Below are 22,716 nucleotides of genomic sequence, written 5' to 3' on the forward strand. Positions count from 1 at the left end.
GGCCAAGGGTCCCCATGGGGGAAGAGGGTGCAGGTGTGAGAGCTCTGGGTGAGGGGGGTTGGGAACCTAAATCTTAGCTGTTCCACGTCCCAGCTGGAGAGCTCAGAAAGCCACAGCAGCCTCACGGGCTTGTCCCAGGATTAAACAAGCTATGTACACAAGGTGCTTACTGGGAACAGTGCCTGGCATCAGGTAAGTCTTCAGCAATCATAAGATGGTTACCGTACCTGTTAGTCTTGACGACGGGAGTGGGGAGCACGCAGGTGAGCTGCCAGCCGTAGGCCGCGAGTGAGTTCAGCAGGGGCACGTAGTCCGTCTGCACCTCAACACCCTAAGAGAGAAAGGCCACTGTCAGGGATGCTGCCCCCTCAGGTCGGCACCCAAGTGACTGAGAGGGGGCCGTCCAACCTGCCAACTTGACAAAGCAGAAAGGGGTGGGGCGTCCCTCAGCTTGGAGGTCCTGGCTCTGACATGCCTGAAGAGCTGGGAGCCAAGCTGCCCACCTGGGACCTCTCCCGGCCCCATCCCCGTCTGCATGGCAGAGAATCAGAGCCGAAGGACCAGCCCATCAATTTTGCTTATTCTTGGTTCATGGACGCAGCACCGTTGCCTCGCCTCGCAGACAGACTCAGGGCATACACAACACGCTCTGCACAACGTGGGAGTGTGTCGTGGGGAGCGAAGTTACAGTTGACAAATGGCAGTCATTTGCATCCAGCCACAGCGGCCAGGCATGCACGTGCGTGTGCACACACACACACACACAGTTTCACCTGTGTCATGCAGCCTGCCGTAAAGCCATAAACGAATGCTTGCCCGTGTTTTATCTCAAATCGGCATAGGAGACAGGAGACTGGCCAAACACTTGCCTTTGAGTTAAAGACTGAGTCCTGCTCCCTCAGGGAGGAGCCCCAGTGTGAGGCCACCGCACCAGCTCCATAGCACGCCTGCTCCCTGCATCAGGCGTGGTTTCTTCTTCCCGGCTCCTCGCTAACACTGGAAGTGCAGCCCTCCCACCACCTCCCCAGTCCTGTGTTTACACTGGCCACCCCATCTCTGGCAGGTTGGCTTCTGAACATCTCAAACATGCATCCAGATTCCTTGCAACCAAGGCAGCCATGGGTGTTCGTTCAGCTGGCGTTTAAAGCCCTGGTGGGTGCACAGCGAGTGAGGGTGTAGTCCTGGTGCTGGAGGTCACGGTCCAGCAGCGGCAGCGGCACATACACGCCAGAAACCAAAATACAAAATGGCCTGTCAGCAGGGCCATGAGGCTTCCAAGATCAGCGGGAGAAAAAGGGAGCAAACCATGCCCATGGCAGGCTTCCCAGGCTCAGGGCTGGGCCCTGGGCATTCCAGGGGAGAACCCCAGGAGATACAAATGAAAGGCCCGCTGGGCTTAGATCACCGAGGAAGGTGGGCTTAACTGGGCAGTGGCGCCTTGCAGAGGGGCCACCTGTGGTGACTGGCTGGCCTGCTGGGGGCCTTTGGAGAATAGAACCAGCTTGTCTGGCTGCCCTGGGCCAGAGCAGTGGAAGGAGTGGAAGAGAGGTGACGGAACAACCAGCCCTGCCTCTTCAAATGGGCTCCAAAGATACTTATTTACTTACTTACAGAGGGAGGGGGAAATAGAGGGAAAGAGACATTGATGTGAGGGAGAAACATGGATCAGTTGCCTCTTGCACATGCCCCAGTTGGGGACCAGCCTGCTAGCTGGGCATGTGTCCTGACTGGGAATCGAACCGGCGACCTTCTACTTTTCGAGATGATGCCCAACCCACTGAGCCACACTAGTCAGGGCTCAAATGGGTTTTATAGGTCCTCTTACTGAGCACCCATGCCAGCATGGCCACTGAGTCACTTGGACAGCCAGCAATAAACGTATCCTTTGGGAGCCTTGGTTTCTTCAACTGCATCAAATAAGCCTTGGCCTGCATCAGTGGGGCTCAAAGTGTGCTCCCCGAGCCAGCAGCGACAGCCACAGCTGGGAACTTGTCACCGATGCAGAGTCTTGGGACTCTACCCAGACCAACCAGATCAGGTACTCTGGGGGCGGGACCTGGGAATCTGTTTAAAGAGCCCTCCCACGACTTCTGAGGCAGCTCAGACTGAGGAGCTCTGCCTTGATCATCAATTAGGTCTCTGCTGATCGGACAGAGTCCCTGACGCTGTGGCCAGCGTCCATCAGCTGTCACTCAGATCCTACCGTTCCGTCATTCCCCATGTGAGGAGAAAGAGAAGAGGGACTTCTAAAGGATCAGCTCTGTTAAAAGGGAATGGAAGGAAGGGAGATGGGTGGGAGAAAAGGGAGGAGAGAAGGAAAAAAAGAAGAGGAAGGGAAGTTAAAGGAGCGGGGAAAGTTAGGGATTTATGGGAGGAAAGAAGAAGAGAGTGACACACGTATAACCAATTTCCTTAAGAGAGGGATAGGAGGGGCCTTATTCTAGTCCTGTCTTTTGAAGCACCATTCAGGCCAGGTGCCAGCAAATGACCCAGCAACCCCTCCTTCTGCCTGGCCCCCTGGATACACGGGGACCTCCCTTCCAGATCTGCACAGGCCAGTAATCCCTCATGCTGGGCACCTGCTGTGACTGCTTTGTCCTGAGAACCCCACCCCCACCCTGGCATTTCGGATTGGGGGGGGCGGGGGGAATGTTAAATCCACACTCTCAAGCTTTGCGAGGTTATGATTACTTGAGCCTATCAAGAATAACCTTCCCACTTTATCAAGCACTGTGACAAACCTGCCACAATCAGACAGTAGCCATGGCAACCAGGACACGCTTTGGCGTCTCACAAAGCCCTGAATGGCAGAATATAGTCCTTTTATTGGTGACTGTGCCCCAGCCGGGTTTTCTCCGCCAGCACCCAAAGCGACAAGACAGCGGCCACCCTCTGCCACTGCCTGATCTGCTGCTCAGACAGGCCTCGTCAGGGGCGGCTTCTTTTTGCTCTATTTTATTGCATTTTGTCACTATCTTAAAAAGAAAAGACAGCAGGATTTCTCCCAATTTTCCTCCTCTGGGTAGGGGATATCAGCCAGAGGGTACAAAATCATAAAGACTGAAAGGAAAAGAGAAAACACGCAAAAACCACTTTGCTTGTGAGAGCTGAGGGTTCCGGCGCAAGTGTAGTTAGTATCTGGCTGTCACACGGAGGGTTGAAAACTAACATACACGTGGTGGGGGGGGTGAGGTGTTACCCTCCGCCAGGTCCTCCCACTCCTCCCACCATTGGGGCTGGTCTTGATGTAATTAATGTTCCGGGTGGTTTTCCGCAGCGCCTATCAAAGCAGGCAGGCACACGATCAACCCAGTAAGGTGGCGTTTCTAAAACAGGACATGAGCCCCACGCCGTTGGTGGAGGACGCTTTCAAGTCCATTAGCTGAGGAAGATGATAGGAAACCCATATGGAGGGAAGGTTCCCTTTGATCTGCTTTTCTGTGACACTCTGGCGAGGAGCACAAACAGCACCCCGAAGCCAGCCTGCTTATCAAATGAAAAGACACGGCTTTCCGGGAGCAGGAGCAAACATTTTAATGAACTCTCCACTCTCCTGTGTGGACACATAATCTCCCACCACACCTGGAGTGTTAAAAAAAAGGGAGCATGTCCTGTGGTTCTTCAACTTGTAGAAAAGGAATTCATTTATGGTTATGGCTCTTTTTCCCCCCCCTTTGTTCCCTGTCGTTTCTTTGGTGTTTGCAAACGAACGACGACGACAAAAGACATCCAGTACAAGCTTCCCTGACCGCCCCAAAACTGTGACAACGGGGTGTGGTTTATGAAGAAATGCATTTGTCTTTTATTTTTTGAAAGATGCTCCACGCAGGGAAATAACGAGGCGTTAACCCGCTGGTCCAGGGAGAAAGTATACGTCCCGAATGTCGCTTTGCTCTCCCCTCTCCTCCCACTTCAACTTGTGGGAGCAATCTAGGAGAGAAGCAGCTTTTACAAGAGGAGGCTCAGCTCCTTATTTGTGACTGTAAATGAGGAGAGGAATTGGCTTTCTCGTATCTGAAGTGTGGGGGCCCAGCTTGGGGGTGGTCTCTCTACCCTGAAACGGCGACTGGGGACCGCTTGCCTCTGTTCCTCACAGCCACCAGGCTGGGCCCCAGGCTCTCACGGAGAGGACACCTGAGGGAAGAGCGCTGAAAAAACACCTCTACGTCCTTTGTAAATTGCTACCAAAACACTAACGCTCAACACTATTGGCAGGGTGCGTTTACACGACTGTTTCTTTACTTATCAATTTTAGATACCTTTTGATTTCCTGCCATGGGAAATAAAGGCTTATCACTCCATACACATTTCTTCCTCTTTCTTAGTGCCCCAAATGGTTATACGGTACTTTAAATTAAATCAAAAGTAGGTATTTATGGGATTAGGACTTTGCCAATATTGCTCAACATGAGCTGGTTAAGCAATGCACTATGACCATAACTTCCTTTTTATATAACCTTCACTTTTTCTTAGAATTGTGACCTCATTTTTTCATTTACCTGGTTGTACAAGAACCTATCACTAATTTATTCCACATGTTACAACACCTCTATTTTATGCCTATCTATAACTCTCACACACCTAAATATATTGGTTCTATTTTTTCCCCGCACTGAAAACATCATTTCTGGAGCTTTCTGGAGCCTTGCTCCAAGCTGGTCTGGATGCTCTCTATGACTGAGTCCTCCCTCCACTACTGTCTATGGCTGGTGTTTTCTTTCTTTCTTGGTTCCCTCTTCTTTTTGCTGGAGCCCATCCTGCAGAGGCTCCTTAGGAAAGGTGCCCTGGAAGTCATTTGAAGTCTTGCATTCCTAGAACAGTCTTTGTCTCCACCCTTAACCAACAGTTCGGGTACAGAAGTCTGAGCTGAAATCTATTGTGCCATAAAAAATTTGAAAGTATTGTTCCACTAGCTTCTAGATTGGCAGAACTGCTCTTGCAATATATTATTAATACTTTGAGTATAACCGGTTATGTCGCTTTTAGGGTATTTTTCCCCATGAAGTTCCAGAATTTCACAATGTATTATGAATTGTGAAATGTATCATGAATTGAGCCACACACAATGTGGCTTGGTGTGTGTCTTTTTTTACTCAACCAGCCATACACTTGATAGTTTTGAAATGTGAGGATTCTTGACCTTCAGTTCTGAAGTGTCTGGTATTTTTTCATTGATAATGTGTATCTCTTCCATTTTCTGTTTTCTTTCTTTCTTAAATTCCTATTAGTTAAAATTCAGACTTGATATGTTAATTTTATTCCCTCCCGCCATCCCACAGTGATTTCTGCTTTGAAGACCAGAGCTTTCTCTTAGGTTCTGCGAGAGAGAATGGCTCCTTTCTCCATCCAGGTCCATCCATCCAGGTTCCTTCGCTTTGCCGAATCAGTTAGCATTCCTCCAGCCACTTTCCACCTGCTAAACATTTGTTACAATTTCTCATCTTCCACCTTGTCTTCTTTCGATCTTTTCATTCGTGTGGCTGTCTAATCTCTGTCCTCTGCCTAACCACGGTCAATTTTCATATGTTCTATAATGTTGCCACAAACACTGAATTGCCCAATACAGAACCACTGCTTCCAGGGGAAATACAGGGCCAGGTCCCTGTGAGCCTCTGAGAACATCTTCACCACCTGATCAGCACAGAGACCTGTTTTGTGTGTGTTTCTGCTCAAAGGCACCATGTCTAATACCCACTGTTGATTCATTAACTCTGAACTCCCAGCCAACAGCACTGCTAACTCAGGGCTGAACAAAGCTTGCCTAACACAAATATTTGCCCTTTCGGGCACATACCTAGGACCACTAGCCAGCACTTCAGCCCTATCCCTGGGGACACTTCAAGCAGCGAAATCAGCAAAACAAGAAGCAGAAAAATGTGAACAGCATGGCACTAAGTAGACCACAAAAGGGGCACTTGTTTATAATATGAGGTGAAACAAAGAAGGCAGACTGACCCCTTAGCTGGGGACGCACACACTGGCGACTCCAGTGTTCCGCCCCTCCTCACACAGCCGCAAGTGACTGTGAAGTGGCCAGGGGCATTGCTCTGGGGATTACAGATAAATTTCAGAAAGCAAAATTTGCAAACATGGAATCCATGAGTAATGAAAATGGACCCTATCACCTCTCTGCCTATCTATCATTCCTTTAGTATCATTTCACTGGGGTTTTTCAAAAGACAGAAGAAATATATGCCTGTGTCCCATCACCTACATTTCACACAACTTTATTATTTTAATTTTTAAAGGGTCTACTGGAAGCCCTTTCTAACTTAGAATCCAGAAGCCATAAAGTAAAAAATAGTAAATGCGGTGGTATTAAAACCCTTCCGCCTGGCTGGTGTAGCTCAGTGGACTGAGCTCGGGCCTGCAAACCACACGATCGTGGTTCGATTCCCAGTCAGGGTACATGCCTGGGTTGTGGGCCAGTTCCCAGCTGGGGACTCACGAGAGACAACCATACATTGATATTTCTCTCCTTCTCTCCTTCCCTTCCCCTCTAAAGACAAATAAATAAAATCTTTAAAAAAAACCCTTCCACTTGACAACAAACTATGCAAAGTCAAATGACAACACGACAAAATGGGGGAAATATTTGTGGCTCGTATTACAAACAGCAAAGTGCTCCTAAAATTGATGAGGAAAAACACCCAGTAATCCACATCTGAAAATGTACAAGGGCAGGAAGAGACTCATAGAAGAGGAAAGTCAGATGGCCATTCAGCATTCAGGGGGGAAAAAGCCCAATCTCACAACAAGGGAAATGCAAATTAAAACCCATCACATTGGTGAAACCCCCAAAGCCTGACAACCAGCCTGCTGACAGGCTGTGGGGAAGCCGGCATTCTGCTACTGGGCTGGCGGGACGGCAAACTGACTCAGTGGCACGGAGAACAAACAGTGTGACAGGATCTCTGAGGGCTGCGCGTAATAAAGTCCCTCCCTTATCTGTGGTTTTGCTTCCTGCAGTTTCAGTTACCAATAATCCACCTAGGTCTGAAAATATTAAATTGGAAAGTCCAGAAATGAACAATTTGTAAATTGTTTTTTAAGATTTTATTTATTTATCTTTAGAGGGGAAGGGAAAGAGAGAAGGAGAGAGAAATATCAATGTATGGTTGCCTCTTGTGCATCCCCTGCTGGGAACTGGCCTGCAACCCAGGCATGTGCCCTGACTGGGAATTGAACCATGATCCTCTGGTTCACAGGCCCGCGCTCAATCCACTGAGCTACACTGGCCAGGGCACAATTCATAAGTTTAATGCTGTGCTCTGCGTCAAGGAGTGTGATGAAACTTTGCTCTGTCCCGCTCCGTCCCTCCTGGACAGTAGCCACCCTCTCTGCCTACCCCAACCTCAGCGTGGGCGCTGCCTGCCTGTTAGTACTGAGCAGCCACTCAGTCACCAAAGAAAGACGCCACACTCACATACCTTTTACTGCAATATATTGTTATAATTGTTCTGTTTTCATTATTCATTATTGTTGTTAGTCTCTTACTGTACCTCATTTATAAATCAGACTTCATCACAAGTATCTAGGCGTAGGAAAACACAGCACATACAGGGCTTGGTTCTACCTTCAGTTGCAGGATCTACCTGGGGGTTTGGAATGTGTCCCCCACAGATAAGGGGCGGCTACTATACATTTATCCTTTGGCCAAACGATCCCACTTCTGGGACTTGATCCTCTGTATAAAAAAAATAAATGGCAAATGTACAAAGCTAGTCACTGGAAAATTGTTGCAACGGCAGACCAATGAAGAGCACCCAGATGTCCATCAATGCTGAACTTGTTAAATAAATTATGTTTTAGCCACACAATGGGCTGGGGGCCTGAATAACAGCTGGTCGCACGTGCGGGAGGGGATGAACCCCAGTGTACACGTGTTGAGTCTGAGGGACTCTGGGAAGGTTTAGGAGCGCGGCTGGGTGGTGGAATTGAGTAACGCTCCTCATTCCCCAAAAGATGTCTCTGTCCTAACTCCTGGCGTTTGGGAACGCTATCTTCCACGGTAAAAGGAATTTGGCAGATGTGATTAAGTTAAAGACCCAAAGATGGGAGATTATCCAGGTAGGCGTAATGTACTAAAAAGGGTAGTTAGAAGACAGCGGCAGGAAGAGGGTCTGAGCCAGCAGGTTCGAGGGTGGGAGCAGAGGTCAGAGGGGCTGGCTTTGAGCTGGATGGCCTCTCCGAACTGAAAACTCAGGAACAGAGTCTCCCCTAGAGCCCCCCAAAAGCATGAAGCTCTGCCAACACTCTGATTTTAATCTCTTAAAACCCACGTTGGATTTCTGGCCTCCAGAACTACATAAGAGAATACATTTGTGTTGTTTTAAGCCACTGAGTTTGTCATTCGTTACAGCAGCGGTGGAAAACTAATGCACAGCCTGAAGCCAGGAACAGGTTAGGAAGATAAAGACCTGGAGGCGAGAGGTAGCTGAGCAGTGAGCAGAGGCTGAATAAAAATGCTCACCAAATGGCGGGGGGGAAATCAGCACTGGAGCAGCCCTGGCTGAGAACTGGGTTTAAGAAGGTCCATGTCATCAAATGTCCCAAGAGGACAAGACACAGGACACCTGAAAAACCATCTCTGGAGGGGACAGTGTGGTCTCGGGAAACCACAGCCACGACACTTCTGGAGTGAAGTGGCAGACGGCAAGAGGCTGAGCAGTGGCTGCTGGTGAGGATCAGACAGGGCGTGTACACACCATCTCAGGAAATCTGGAGCTTGTCTCAATTGTGCCCAGGCTCTGCAGAGACCCTGGCCACAAGGGCACAGCAGGGAGACAATGGTCATGCCCTCAGGTGATGCAAACTCGAGATCCAAACTCAGGGTGGGAGGAGAAAGCCAAGTCAGAAAGAAGGAACACGTCATGTCTGTTTGTCACACAGAAAGTGGATGCTGGGACACCAGAGCAGGCCTGCAGAACTCTCAGCAAGTCCTCCGGTATCGCAGGGGTGTCCAACGTTTTGGCGTCTCTGGGCCACGTATTAAATGAATTGTCACATGTAATCAGAAAAAAATCTCATCATGTTTCAAGTAAATTTATGATTTCGTGTTGGGCCGCAGGCATCCTGGGCTGCCTGCGGTCCGTGGGCTGCAGGGTAGACACCCCTGCAAGGCAACACCTACTCAGTGCCACTATACATTTACGAATCTCCACAATTAAACACTCTAGCTCTGTGCTGGGCACGTAGGAAGCAAAGATGAGTGAGTCTCTTCCCCAGCCCCAGGAGAAAGTAAGCATATAGCTCCCCCACCAGATGGGAGGCACCGTGAGGTGTGGTGGAGGGAAGGAGAGAGGAAGGAACGACTTGCTTCTCCCTTCTCTCTGGGGACAGGGTAAATCTCTCAGAGGCCAAGTTGGCCTGGGAGGCCCCGCCTCCCAGGCCCTCCCCCTCCCAAAGGACCACTGCCTCCGCCACCCCATGGGAGGGGCAAGCATGCTGGGCTGGCTGGAGATGTTGTTTTCCCCTTTGTTTTACACACAATGCCCCAGAAAAACATTTTGCTGATATGTAATTAGGCCAACATAATAGAGTGTAAGAAAGCAGTCGGTCTCATTTTAGACAACTTTGGCTTTCACAATGTTCAAAGAGAATACGTTAAAAAATAAAAGCTTAGTTCTCAGATGTGGAAAAGGGGGCAGATGAAAATACATGCAGTGCAGAGAAAGCTTCTGTTCCAGGACTCTTTACCCACCCCTGCGGTTAATTCACATCACTGCCTGATTGTGTCTTCCGAGAGGGGGCAACAAACTCTGCAGCCCTTTGAGAGCCCAACAAAAGCGTTATTATTTGAGCTATACTGTCTGCAAAAATGGCCTCGGCGATTACCTCCCTGTGTCTGGGCCTCTTCACAACATGACACGGCAGCTACACCCCTGAAGAGGGAGAGTCCAGGCTGGTCTTGTGACCTGCTCTGACCGGCAGAATATAATACACGTGACCTTATGGAAGTTGAGTTCTGAACCTAGGTCTCCAGGGACCTTGAAGCTTCTACTTGCCTGTGGTATGACAGGACCAACCCAGGCTAGGCTGTTGGATGACTCGAGACGAGTGATCCCAAGGAGCAGACATGAGAGACGTCACCCTGGGCCAGGCAGCCACCAGTAACCCGTCAGCGACTGCAGAAGCCTGAGTGAGTCCCACAGAGGTCAGTCGAGCCTACGCCAGACCAGCAGCATCCCCCAGCTGACCTGTCACTAGCAACAATAAAGGCTGTTATTTTACTTCACTAAGCTTTGGAGGTGCTTTAGTCCATAGAAGAAGCTAACCGATATGTTGCTATTCTAGGAAGAGCCAAATGCCTAGGCAAATCCCTAGGAGGGAAATCATAGTGAAAGTCACCTTGGTCCGATCCGAGTGAAATAAAACGTAATGGCTACTGCTGAATGGAATTCAGGGTTGCTAATCTTCCTTCGCATGCCGAGCTGGCACACCTAGCCCTCATTTCCTCCACGCCAGCCGCTCTGTGACCTTGCATTACATCTGGAGCCCTAAAGTCTAATTTATGACAACCTGCAGTGAGGCCCGGCACTGCCACCAGCCTACCCTGGGAGGGACAGATAAAACCCTGCCCTGGGGAAGAACACCCTAGCTCGAGAGGCTGCCCTGGCTTCTCCTAAAGTACCATGGACCCCAAGCTGGCAGGAAAACCAAACCTGCATATGCAAGATAACATTCTCCTGGATTCTCAAAAAGTGGGGGTGGATAATCAGTCCTGGTATGTGCAGTGTCTCTGAAGTCACATACCCAAAAGGCAGAAAGGGGAAAGGAGTCGGTGGGGCTGAGGGACGGGAGATAGCATGCAAAACATATTATCAGACCAGGCTGTGGACACGCATCTGCCTGGGCACAGTGAGGACCACCAGAGAGGTGTGTTACAATACAGGGCTCAGATTCCGCTGGAGGTAATGAGGCACGGCGTTGGGAGGTTCAGTGAGTGATGGCTGGGACAGATGCTTCTGCAGTTCTGAGCGCAAACAGTTAAGCAACTCAAAGCTGTTACATCCTGTGGGCTGCTCGGCAGGGACCTCATCGAGACGGTGCAAGGCTCACATCCTCCAGAAGATGACATTTTGCACACACACTGAATGCGTCAGGGGTGAGCGTGTCCTCTCCGGCAGACTTGGAAACAGCTTTGTTTGATAACAATTAAACACGAAACATTTTCTCCATCCAGGGACTTGCCAAGTGCCTCCCACTTGCTTTGATGAGTGAGGAAATTAGGTTTCGGGAGTAAATGGGATTTGCCACCATATCACTTTCTCCTCAGGTAACTGGAGGTGGATGAAGGATCATATTTTTAACCTTTCTTTCTTCTTCCTGTTTTTTTCTTTTTACCTTATCTACTACCTAGAAATGAGAGGATTTAGAAAGAGCTTTCCCACAGTGTATAATTAAGGTATTCACTTTGGAGCAGGTAACTAGAAGTTTGTCAGCAAAAACTCTAGACCTTAAAACTACATCAGAGTTAATTACCTTCATCTACAGCAGATTCCTGTCACCTTATAAAAATGCTAACCCAGAAGATGTCTCTGAATAAAGGTTGGTTCAAAATCATAGCAAAGGAGAAAGAGAAGTTAAAGGGTTATTTCACTGTCACCGTGCAAGCTAGCAACAGACAGAGCCACCCAAAGCACTGTGTGCTGGGATGTCCTGGCCTTCATTTGGAAAAGCAAGTGGGTAAGAGCCGCAACTCTGTGGGATGCTTAGCACAACTGATTTTCTCTCCCGTACATTCTCCACCTGGCAAATTCAAGGTGCCACAGTCCCGCACTGGCATTCGGTCAATATTGCCTTCAGTCAATATCCTCCTCATTGTGACCCAATTGTCCGCATCTTGTTGCTATGGTTACCATGATTCTAACACAACCTTCCTCCTGCTCCTCTCTCCCTCAAGCCAAATCATGTTGCACTAATCCCACAGCATGTTCTCTGAGGGGCCTGTTTCTGATCCGGGCTTCTGAGATGCTGGGAACGGCTAAAGGGAGTATGCAACCTTCAGGACACGCCAAGGCCCTGTGCTCAGTGCCCCGCCTCACCACGAGTCCTCCCATCTCTCTGGCTCCCGAATCCATGACAGGCCAGAGATAAATCCACCAGAGTCTATAACAGATGCACCCTGGAGGTGTCCATCAGCATCCAGACTGGGACCCACCGAAGGAGCTGATGAAGAGAAAGCCAAAGTCAAGAACATTTAAAGGGTCTCATAGAGATCAGCCAACTCTATTTGGAGTCTTCTAGAAAATTCCCCTCTGTTCCTACCCTCCTGCTTCATCCTATTGATTGCTATTTGGGACTGATTTATTTATTTACTGCTCTCTCCTTCACTGGAATGCAAGCTCTACAAAGGCAAGGAGTTAATGTTGCCAGTGAGTTCCCAGATTCTAGGGAAGTGTCTGGCACAAAATGAGTGCTCAATAAATAGTCGTTGAGTGAATGAATGCATGCACCTGATCTTGCATTTTCTGTCACCACTGTCTTATATTCCCAGTCTTATCAAAATCGCTGCAAATCACATCCAATGTTGATGAGACATAAGTTTACCATTAAATATTTGAGTTGATCTATCAGGATACTCTGATAGCATTCTTGTGGGCATTCTATATGTGGAAGTTGAAAATATATTCATGCATGAAAATTAAATGCAGAGAGATATGCACTGGTATCAACTACTAAAGCTATTTTATGTTTTAGCAAAGGTTACCTGGTAAATCATTAAACTGGCCAGACCCAAAACCATCCACTCTCTGCATCTGGGCCTTTGCAGTGTGTTGCAGATCATCCCATCAGGGGATAGTGTCTATTTCTCCACCTTCTGAATCTGAACTTGGTTTTGTGACTTTCTTTGGTCAATGGGATATTAAAAATACGATGCAAATCGAGGCATGAAATAAGCTAGCACACTGGGACCCTTAGGAACCCTGTGACTGCCATCCCGTGAAGAAGGCCAGGCTAGCCTACTGGATATCAAGATGTGCAAGGCCCTGTCGTCCCAGCTGGCAGCCAGCCATGTGAGTGACGTCACCCTGGATTGCCCAGCCATCAGCTGATGCATGAGAGAGCCCAGGAGAGATCAGCTAAGCAGCTTTAGTGTAGAAAAACTGTTCAGCTAGCTCCAAGAATCATGAGCTAAAGAAATAGTCATTTAAGGCTATAAAGACTGGGATGGTTGTTATGTAGTAAAAACTAACCGATACAGGATGGAAGACAAAACATCCAACTATCACGTAACAGGGGCAGGTCTACCTGCTTCTTTCCAAGTGACTCTGTCTTCACCTGGGAAGGTGACTCTGCATAGTCTGGTGGTCCAGGTCAGTTTTAAATAGGGCAATGTCATTGTGATGATCCCCGCTCCTCACCTTCCTGCCCAGTGGCCCCTTCTGAACAGCACCAAGAATTGTCAAGGTGACATCCAAAGTAAAATTTGTTTGATGGGATAAAAATTAGCCAGCTTGAAAATGTGTGAACCTTTAAATCAAAAAGTGATATGAAGTACAATGACCAAGCTAAAAATTATTTATGGTTTACAAAAGCAAGAAAACAGAAGTCATCTAAAATCCCTCAACAGAAAAAAATAATAAAATTCATCCTAGAAAACTAATGAAATAAAATATAATTGTTCATATACAGTAATACTCTGAAGCCATTTAAAGGGATGAAACAGAAACAGTATGAAGAGTGTGATCCCACTTTGTGAAACAATATGAAAAGTAGACGGGACACATTGAAGAAGAAGATATAACACAACGAAGATGTTATGTTGTTACACAGCATTTTCTCAGTGGTGAGTAGGACGACTTTTGCTTCCTCTTCCTTAATTGTGCTTCCGAAACTGCCTTTACATGGACCACTTTTTACAAATATCTTTACTGAGATATAATTGAAGTTCCTAAAATTTCATCCATTTAAAGTATACAATTCAATGGTTGTTGACATATTCACACAGTTGTACAACCATCACCACAGTCTAAATTTAGGACATTTTCATCAACACCCCAAATTCCTCATGCCCATTAGCAGTCACTCTTCTCCTTCCCCGGCCACCTCGAGGCAATCAGCCATCTATCTTCTAATTCTACAATTTGCCGAATGTGGACATTTCGTATAAATGGAATCATCTAATAGGTAGTCTTTTGTGACTGTTTTCAAGGTTCATTTATGTTGTAGCGAGTATCCAGAGTTTGTCCCTTTTTGCTGCCAAATAATGTTCCATGGTACGGAGAGTCCACCTCGATTTGCCTACCATTTGGTGGACATCTCAACTGTCTCTACCTTCTAGTTATCGTGAATAACGCTGCTACGAAGACTCACGTACAGGTTTTGGTGCGGACGTGTGTCTATACTTCTCCTCGATATCCAGGTGCCCCTGCGCAGCACCAGATGTCGCAGAGCTGACCCTTGGCACAGCTGAAATCCAGTGCAATTTTTGACTCCCCTAAAACTTAACATTACTGATACCATACACAATTAAAATGTGTTTTGTAGGTTGCATGTATTATATACTGTAGTCTTATAATAAAATAAGCTACAGAAAATGTTATTAAGAAATCATAAGGAAGAGAAAACATTTACTTGGAACACATTTACAATATCTATAGACAAAAAATCTGGGTGTAAGCGGACCTGCGTAGTTCAAACCCATGTTGTATGCCCAGGAGGGGAACTGCGGGGTCATATGGTGACGATGTTGAACACTTTGAGGAACTGCCCACGCATCACTTTTATACACAGAACAGACCTTTTGGCCTCAGTAGATTAGCTCTTCAGCAGTCTGAGGTCTAATCTGCCAACTGACAAAAGGAAAGAGACACCCGCTTCCACCTCAGCTAAACAGGATGTTTAAGAATTCTGCCTCAAGGAGGCCCCTGACTTAAAAGCGAGGGTCACCTGTGCACCCGATTGTTAAAGCTGGAAGGAACTCTGGTGGCCTTCCAGTCCAGTGGTTCTCAGGCTGACTGAAATTTTTACAGGCAGATCCCTAATTTCCACTCCCAGACCTACTGACCCAGAATCTCTAGGGAATGTGTATTTTTAACACATCCCCAGGTGATTCTGAGCCTCAGTGAGGGTCAGGGACCACTGTCCACAGCAGGAAGACTACCCACATCACTCCTGAGAGAGTGGCTGGACATCTGAACCACACTCGTCCCAGGGAGCTGACTGCACTGCAGCACTTCCACTGCAGACAGGCTCCAAATGAGCGCCCCCAACAGACCCGGGTTTCCCTCTCTAATCAAGGAAAACACGAGCCTACCACCTTGATGAGAAGTCAGCCCTTCAAAGACATGGAACCAGCTACCTGACTGCCCTTGTTTTTCCCTCCTCCAAGACAGACACGCCCTATTGTTTTCAACCATTTCCAGGCACATGTACCCTCTATCGTGGCCCCTCCAAGCCCATCTGTGTCTCTCCTCAAATAGGGCAGTTGTGGCAGGCCATAAGATGCCAAGTCAGCTGGCACCGGACTCAAGAACAGAGGGTACGTGCCTCCTGTGTGCGTGTTTAACTTGGCCAGTCATCTCTCGTAAGTAGGAGTAACCTGATGTCGTTCCATATTCTCAACCAATGTCCATAGAAAACTTGGAACACAAAAGAAGCTAATTGGGATCAAGGCAACGTGAACAGTAGGAATAGCCAGTGAGTCCTCACCTCAAGGGGTGTGTACAGCAATTTTAAAAATTAAATGACTTTTGCCATGGCTGGTGTAGCTCAGTGGATTGAGCACGGGCCTGTGAAGCAAAGGGTCGCTGGTTCGATTCCCAGTCTAGGGCACATGCCTGGGTTGCAGGCCAGTTTCCAGTAGGGAACACATGAGAGGCAACCATACATTGATGTTTCAAGCCTACTCTTTCTCCTTCCCTTCTCCTTCTCTCTAAAAGTAAATAAAAAAAAATATTTTTTTAAAAATTAAATGACTCTCAAGTAAGGTGGGAAATGCTAAGCGCCAAAAGGAAGGGAGAACAAATTGGCTTATGGTGCCAAAGAGGATCCCACCAAGAGCTGGGCCAGGAGAGGTAGCAGTCTGCACGGAGAAGACCCGAGGCAGAGAAGGGGCCGGGCAGAGGCCGGCGAGAGCCAAAATGGAGGCACAAGTAGCACAGGCAGGACCCCGGGACCCCGCTTGTCACAACCCGGGGTGTGAGAAGCATTTGCAGGGGAGTGGCAGGCACGCTGTTAACCGTATTAAATTCTTTTCCATTAGAATTGCTGTTAAGTCAGGCATTCTCCATTCTGCATTTATTGATTTTTTTTGGAACTTAAATGCAATTGATTTTTTGATAGTTAAATGCATCCCCATTACATTTTATTGGGCTGGTTTTGATTCAACATTGATAAACTAATAGAAAATGAGACTGGAAAGGGTTTAAGAAGTCAAGGAAATCTAGTCAAAACAGCAGCTGGATTAGGGAAGAAATTTTCAAGGTCTCTTTGTCTTTTTTTTTTAAGTAGTGGGGCACTTTGCACAAACATCAACTGTATCTAATTCAGACACCCGCCGTTCCCAGGGGGCTAGTGAGCATTCTGCCCCCTCCATCCACAGCAGGCGAGTGACGCTCATCTGAGTTCTGTCTCCCCCTCCTCCTCTTTCTTCCTTGAAACCGGTCCCTGGTGTCCAAAAGGTTAGGGACCACTGCTTTAAAATACCTCTGGAAGCATGCCCTGCCTACCTAGACCCATTCAGTGGCAAAAAGCCACTCAACAGCCCAGGACCCCCTTCCTAGCTGACACCCTCTCCAGCACCAGCTAATCGCAATCCTTGACAGTGACACCAGTCTGTGACTCAGCCCTGGCCAATGGGACCCAAGGAAAACACAATGATTTATCTCAATTTGCAACATCATCCTCACATGAAATTTTCTTTAAAGACATTCTATCACAGGCCAGGTTTCCCAGAAGCAGACCCCAATAGGAGGGTTTCGGTGCAGGTAACTAATGGAGGCAGTGCCCCAGGTGAGCAGCTGGGGAAACCCGACAGAAAGCAGAAGCAGCCCAACAAGGACTCGGGTTTACACAACATCCCCAGAACAGGAGCTCAACCTTACCCCTTGGGGGGCTCTGGAGGGTAGGTTGTGCTCAGAGGTGTCCCCACCTGAGGCAGGGGAGCTGGGCTTCATGCCCCCTGTCCTGTGTCATGGACAAGGCCTACCCTGGGGGCTGTAAACACCCAGGCACCTCTGCCGCTCCTTGCCTGAGCACAAGTCAGGCTTCTGGAGCCCAGGCGTGGATAGCGGCAGAGATGCTCTGGCGCTGACCAATGGAGGGGAAAGCACATTGGTAAAAAGGGGCCCAAGAGATCTACAGGAACAGTGGCATTATCCATTACATGTTCTAATTGTGAAAAAAATGAAAAGATGTGCTTTCTCTTCTGGCCTGCCTCTGCTCCTGCCACTTCCCACCCACAGGAAGTCCCTCCCCAACCCCAACCTGCCTTCCCACTGCTGGAGCAGGCCTTGGTCAGCCCCCATTTCTCCCCAGGACACTTCTGGTAGGTCAGGCACCACCCAGCACTGAACGCCTTGCTACTCATTCTGCAGGAAGCTCCTTGAGGGCAGGGACCTCAGCAAACACCCCTTTGCGTTCTTGTGCCAGGACAGGAAAGAGCAGGTCACTTTTGCTGACCCTCTGGGGTTTCCCAGTTCCCTGAGAGTTCTCTGTTTTGTGCCCACTGGTCCCTTTTGCCTTAATTTATTTTTTACTCCTACACTATCTTCCACAGAGGACCAGCCACCCTCCACAGGGGAAGCTGGGGGGGGGGGCTGGTTCTGGCCCATCACCTCTATCCTGTCACCCCTATAATCCACAGGACATTTCAGAACCCACAAGCCTAAACCAAAAAGCAGAGGGAAAAATTCTGTCTGAAAAGATGAAAGATAGCCATCCATCCATCCAGGGTTCCACTGCCCCCGCAGAGAATCAGACTGAGATCAGAAATCAGGACCCAAAAACCTTACAGTGAATTGTGAGGCCACTGTTTTTAAAAACAAACTCCATCATTTTGGTAAAGAGGAGCGACTATACAGGGAACACAGACTTTACACACTCTGAAATTGTTTTGTGACCAATTTTGTAACAGTTCTTAACAGTCCTCCACCAAGTTCTTAACAGCCAAAGAACACTAGAGATACTTTCGAGGACAAGAAGAAAAAGGATCTCATAAAAAGAGAAAAATTCCATCCAAAGAGAACACTTGTATTGATTTTTTGATTAAACTCGTTATATAAAAACAACAGGGTAACAGCTAAAGAAGAAACCTGCAGGGGAAAGTTCAATGTGGGCCGAGGCTCGCAGGCAAGCTGGCTCCAGGCACAGTGTTACTCTGGGGAAAAGGAGGGGGCAGAGGAAATCCGTGAGTCTGCAGGGGCCGATGAGTGCAGATTAGCCAGGACACAAGAGTGGTAGGTGCCTGACCCGCCAGGGATAGTGGCGGGTGGAGGGGGGGGCGAACCCAAAACGGAGGGATGTGGGTCAAGCCTAGAAGGAGATTCAGTGCACGCACACAGCCACACCTTTTAAAATTATGTTCAAAGCAAGAAATTGTACAAAACATATATTGAAGACAACAGAAAGTAGAATGACTCGATTCCTCTTTTACTTTCTTTTTCTAGGAGAAAGTAAGTGTATAAATGGACCCAGGCAATTTACACCCACTGTTGTCCATTAGGTCAAAAGTAGTTCCGATCTGTGGTTGGGAATCTGTGTATGTGGAGGGTTGTCCTAAGTTACACTTGGGTTTTCAACCGCGTGGATGGTCGGCACCCCCAACCCTTGCATTATTCAAAGCTCACTGTATGCCTAAGGCCCAAGAGATGAAAAATACAGTGAGACATGAATAGGTGTCTTTGAAAAATTAATTATTAATTACCTAAGTAAAATGACTATTCTCTATATAAAAATGAAAACGGTTCCAATAAAGCTACCTCCTACTTTTCCATTTCAAGACCCACGTAACCACCATCATCAGGTCGACAGGGTCCCTTCCAGGCTCTTTTCCTGCATTTACATATATCCACAGAAAATATGTCATATTGTTCTGCGAAGTTTCCCCCCCGCCCCCATAAATGGCATCAAGCTATGTGCATCTGCACCAGTCAGGGTTCTCCTGAGAAACAGAACCAGTAAGATGGACAGAGATACGGATACGGACACACCCACTCCCATATGCCTGTATACACGGTGTGCGACTGAACGCCGGGGCACCGCAGCCTAGCCAGACAGATGCAGACACTTAACCACCACTGTTTCTTTATGCAACTTGTTTTACTCATTGAACACCATTTCCCAGGGTTCCTTTGTCAGAATATACAGAATGGCTGGATCCCTAATAAGAACGTACCATCCCTATGAAATCATTCCCCTACTGATGGGCATACACACTGTCTCCTTTCTTTCTGTTACTGATAACCCTGAAATGCTGTCCCTGTGCGCGCCTTCCTGGGAACAAAGAGTGTTTCTCTATAAGAGATGGACGTGAGGTGTGGACCTGCCTTGTCGTGGGTAGGAAGAGCATTTGTCATTTTTCATAGAGGTTGGCCACCTGCTCTGCAAAGCAATCCTCCCATTTTAAACCCATCAAGCCTAAATGAGTTACATGTAGAGGAAAAGGTGCTCAGCCATACCATTCGGCACACTGGTGTGTCATCATCAAATCTGAGGTGGGACACAAGGAATCTGATCAACGTGGATGCTGGAGAGAGCTGCTAGAAGGCCCCAAGGCTGGCCTGACCAGCCTGCCGACCACCCCTGTGCTCTGATTCGCTCTGGGTGGGTGAAGGGGTCGAGGTACATCCTGGGAGCGGGTGGGTCCTCGGCCCTGGACCTCCCGCCGCAGTGATCAATCACAGGAGAATCTGTACCGCAGGAAGAAGGCAGAGAACTGCTGTTTGGCACTAAAGGCTATGATCTCAGAACCAAAATAAGTATCTTGGAGAAACTGTGGCAAGGGGAAAAAATGCCAGATGGTTTAAAAAGAACAAATATTGGCTCCCTTGTCAGAGCAGGTGGTGGTGAATTCTAGATACCACAGACATCGAAATGACTCCCCCACAGATCCAAGTGTCGACTGTTAAAGAGATGGTTTGAAGCCCTTGGCAGTAAGAGCCTGATCCCCATCAGCCCCATCAGCCTGCAGAAGTTCCTGAAGAACCAAGTAAGACCTAGTGAGCTGTTGGGCAAGGTCATGGGACAGGTCGGGTGGGGGTATGCCCCAGAGTGAGTTTCAATGACAGAAATGCACCTTACCAAGCCTCTCCTGAGTCCTTTCAGGGTAAGAGGGAGACATGTTAGTTGGAACAGTATGGCCACCTGTAACCTCTGCAGAGAGGGCTGGGCAGCACTGGGGACTGCAGGAGGGTGTCCCACAGCCAAAGAGTGGTGTCTTCCACCCAGTCTGTTTGATGTAGGGCAAGACAGTCGCCACCCCACACACGAAACCTTCAGACAAGCTAAAGCTGGGATCCTTCGTCCAAATGTGGGATGATATAATCATGATAAAAAATGTCTCAGCAGACGATAAGAATGAGCAGAAACTAATAGGATGTGGTGAGCTGGGTGTCAATTCAACAACAGACAAAAAACACAGGTCGTGAGGCTGGAGAGAGCTCCCCACACAGCACCTCATATAACGAAATCTCTGGCGGATGCCCCAAAGCCAGTCCAGTCTCCAGTGCGCCAGCAGAAGCCCAAGTCCAGCCTTAGGGAGACCAAGTCTGCACAGGCAGCAGGCTGCACTCCGGGACGCTCATGCCCTTCTGATCTCAACAGCCGAGCACATCATGGTGAGTCTTCTGTGTTCCTGGACTATTCGGGTCAGTCAGATCCACCATGACACTTACGTGTCTTAATTATAAATTCGTCCAACTGACAGTAAGTACAAAAGATGCTGTTTTTCGGAGAAGTAAGTACAATGCTTTGAAGAAACCTGACAAAGGGCACTTGCTTAAAAATAAGAACTACGGCTGAATTAGGTGTGGGGCGAGGGGTAACTGGGAAAGACTAGGAAAGAGGGTCGTGAAAACAGAAGCTCTGCAGCCAGCTTCCCCTCCTGATGCTGGGTGTTGGTGGTGGTGCAAGAGGGTGTGGCTTCTGCCGGGAAGCCGAAGCGGAGTTCCCATCGGCAGACCCCAGACTCAAAAAGATCGGCGACCAGATGCGTATTTCCATAGTTAACAGTAAGAGACAATGTGCAAGAAATGAATATGATTTTCCTTGGCTCTGTTTAATTGGCTTTTCAATTTACCCATCGATTTACCCACCAGCCACCGTACCAATCATATCAGCTGAAGGTGCTTTCACTGCTCTGTCTGCTCTCTTAGGCTCCGTGTGGGAAGCACATTTTACAAGAAGCACTGGTGGACTTGAAGGCCTTCCAGGGAACGGAGACGGAGAAGGCTCTGGGGCTCAAGGGGCCCCGATGGTGTCCACAAACGCTGCTGGGCCGTCGGGCCCAGGGGGTGTGAACTCAGAGAGAAAAGGGTCCCCGCCCTGCCTCTCAGACTCTCGCTCTTTGTTCATCATGTACCATTTCTCTTCCCTTTCAAGGAAGGACCCTTCCCGCTCACACTGTGGAACGTAACTCAAAGAACGTATTCAAAATGCCCATTATAAATGCCCTATGGGTGGACTTTCATCCTATTCACAACTGCCTTTAATTTTAGGCTGTAGGTTTCCAACAGAGAAAAACGCAATTATTTGCATTTGACTCCACACTCTCCCTAGCCCAACCGCCTCTGTGCTTTTACAACAAGATCAAGGCAACAGGGAGAAGCTCTTTCTCACTGACGATACCAGGTGACCGATGAAAGGACGCGGTACTTCCTTACTACATGTCAAGTACTATGTCCACCACTTTTGCATGTATTATCTCTTTTAATTCTCAACAGCTATGAGAGGTTGTTACCAGTGTCTCCATGCACACAATTGAAAAACAGAATCACAAAGAGGGGGCGGCTTCCTTTTCATACACTTAGTGACTCGGCGGGGAGAAAGAGAGCCAGGACGCACACCCAGGCCAGAGTCTAGAATCAACACTCTCTTTCCGACACATACCACCGTGTGCAGAGAGCTGTGGAGAGCGAGGCAGGGTCTCTTGTGAAAGAGTGCACGTGTGCACGCACGTGTGTGTGTACAGAGAGGGAAGCCAGGGGGATGTGGCCGAACTGGAATGGCACTTCTGCACACGGTGCTGAGAACATTAACAATGACGGGGGCAAAGAGGCAGGAAAGGGACTAGTGTCAGTGCCACCTGTGAGGAAAGACAGACAACTGGTCCGAGACATTTTGTGGTCACTGCTGAAGAGTTCACGGGGGGGGGGGCCTGGGAGGATAGTGGTTGCCAGAAAAGCAGGGTCAACCACACGCTATGAGGAGCCCGCCCAGGGCTTGAACAGGAAAGACCTTTCCCACAGGGCAGAAGGGAAGGAAGAGAGGGAGTAGCTGGGTCTCAGGGTGGCAGGTGAGGGAGGTGGACCAACGCCACACACCTGGAGGGGCACGCAGAAGAGGGGCTGAGTGTGGGTCAGAGCCTCTTCAAAGAGCTGAGCTGTGGGCAAACCTGGCCCTGGACTGGACGCTTCCAGGCTGTGCTGCTGGCTCACCCAGCTGCATACACGTGGTTCCTCTAAGGCCGCGTTCTCAAAGTGGGCAGAATAGGAAACTCTGGAAACTGAGCCTGGGTATCCACCTGCATTTTGAAAAACTCTCTAGGTGATT

General features: G+C 48.4%; 1 protein-coding gene across 3 annotated transcripts in view; it reads right to left on the bottom strand.

The window, feature by feature from the left end:
- Window positions 1-22,716, bottom strand: part of RFTN1 (raftlin, lipid raft linker 1) — a 188,673-nt gene that overhangs the window by 12,369 nt on the left and 153,588 nt on the right. For all 3 annotated transcript variants that reach the window (XM_037061356.1, XM_037061355.1, XM_037061354.1), the window contains exon 8: window positions 228-331. In XM_037061356.1, coding sequence (XP_036917251.1) covers window positions 228-331 — 104 coding nt within the window. The remainder of the gene's footprint in view (window positions 1-227; window positions 332-22,716) is intronic.

This window comes from Sturnira hondurensis, unplaced genomic scaffold (assembly GCF_014824575.4).
Source record: "Sturnira hondurensis isolate 20B ecotype Veracruz unplaced genomic scaffold, ASM1482457v3 Scaffold0013299, whole genome shotgun sequence".
Lineage (NCBI taxonomy): Eukaryota > Metazoa > Chordata > Mammalia > Chiroptera > Phyllostomidae > Sturnira > Sturnira hondurensis.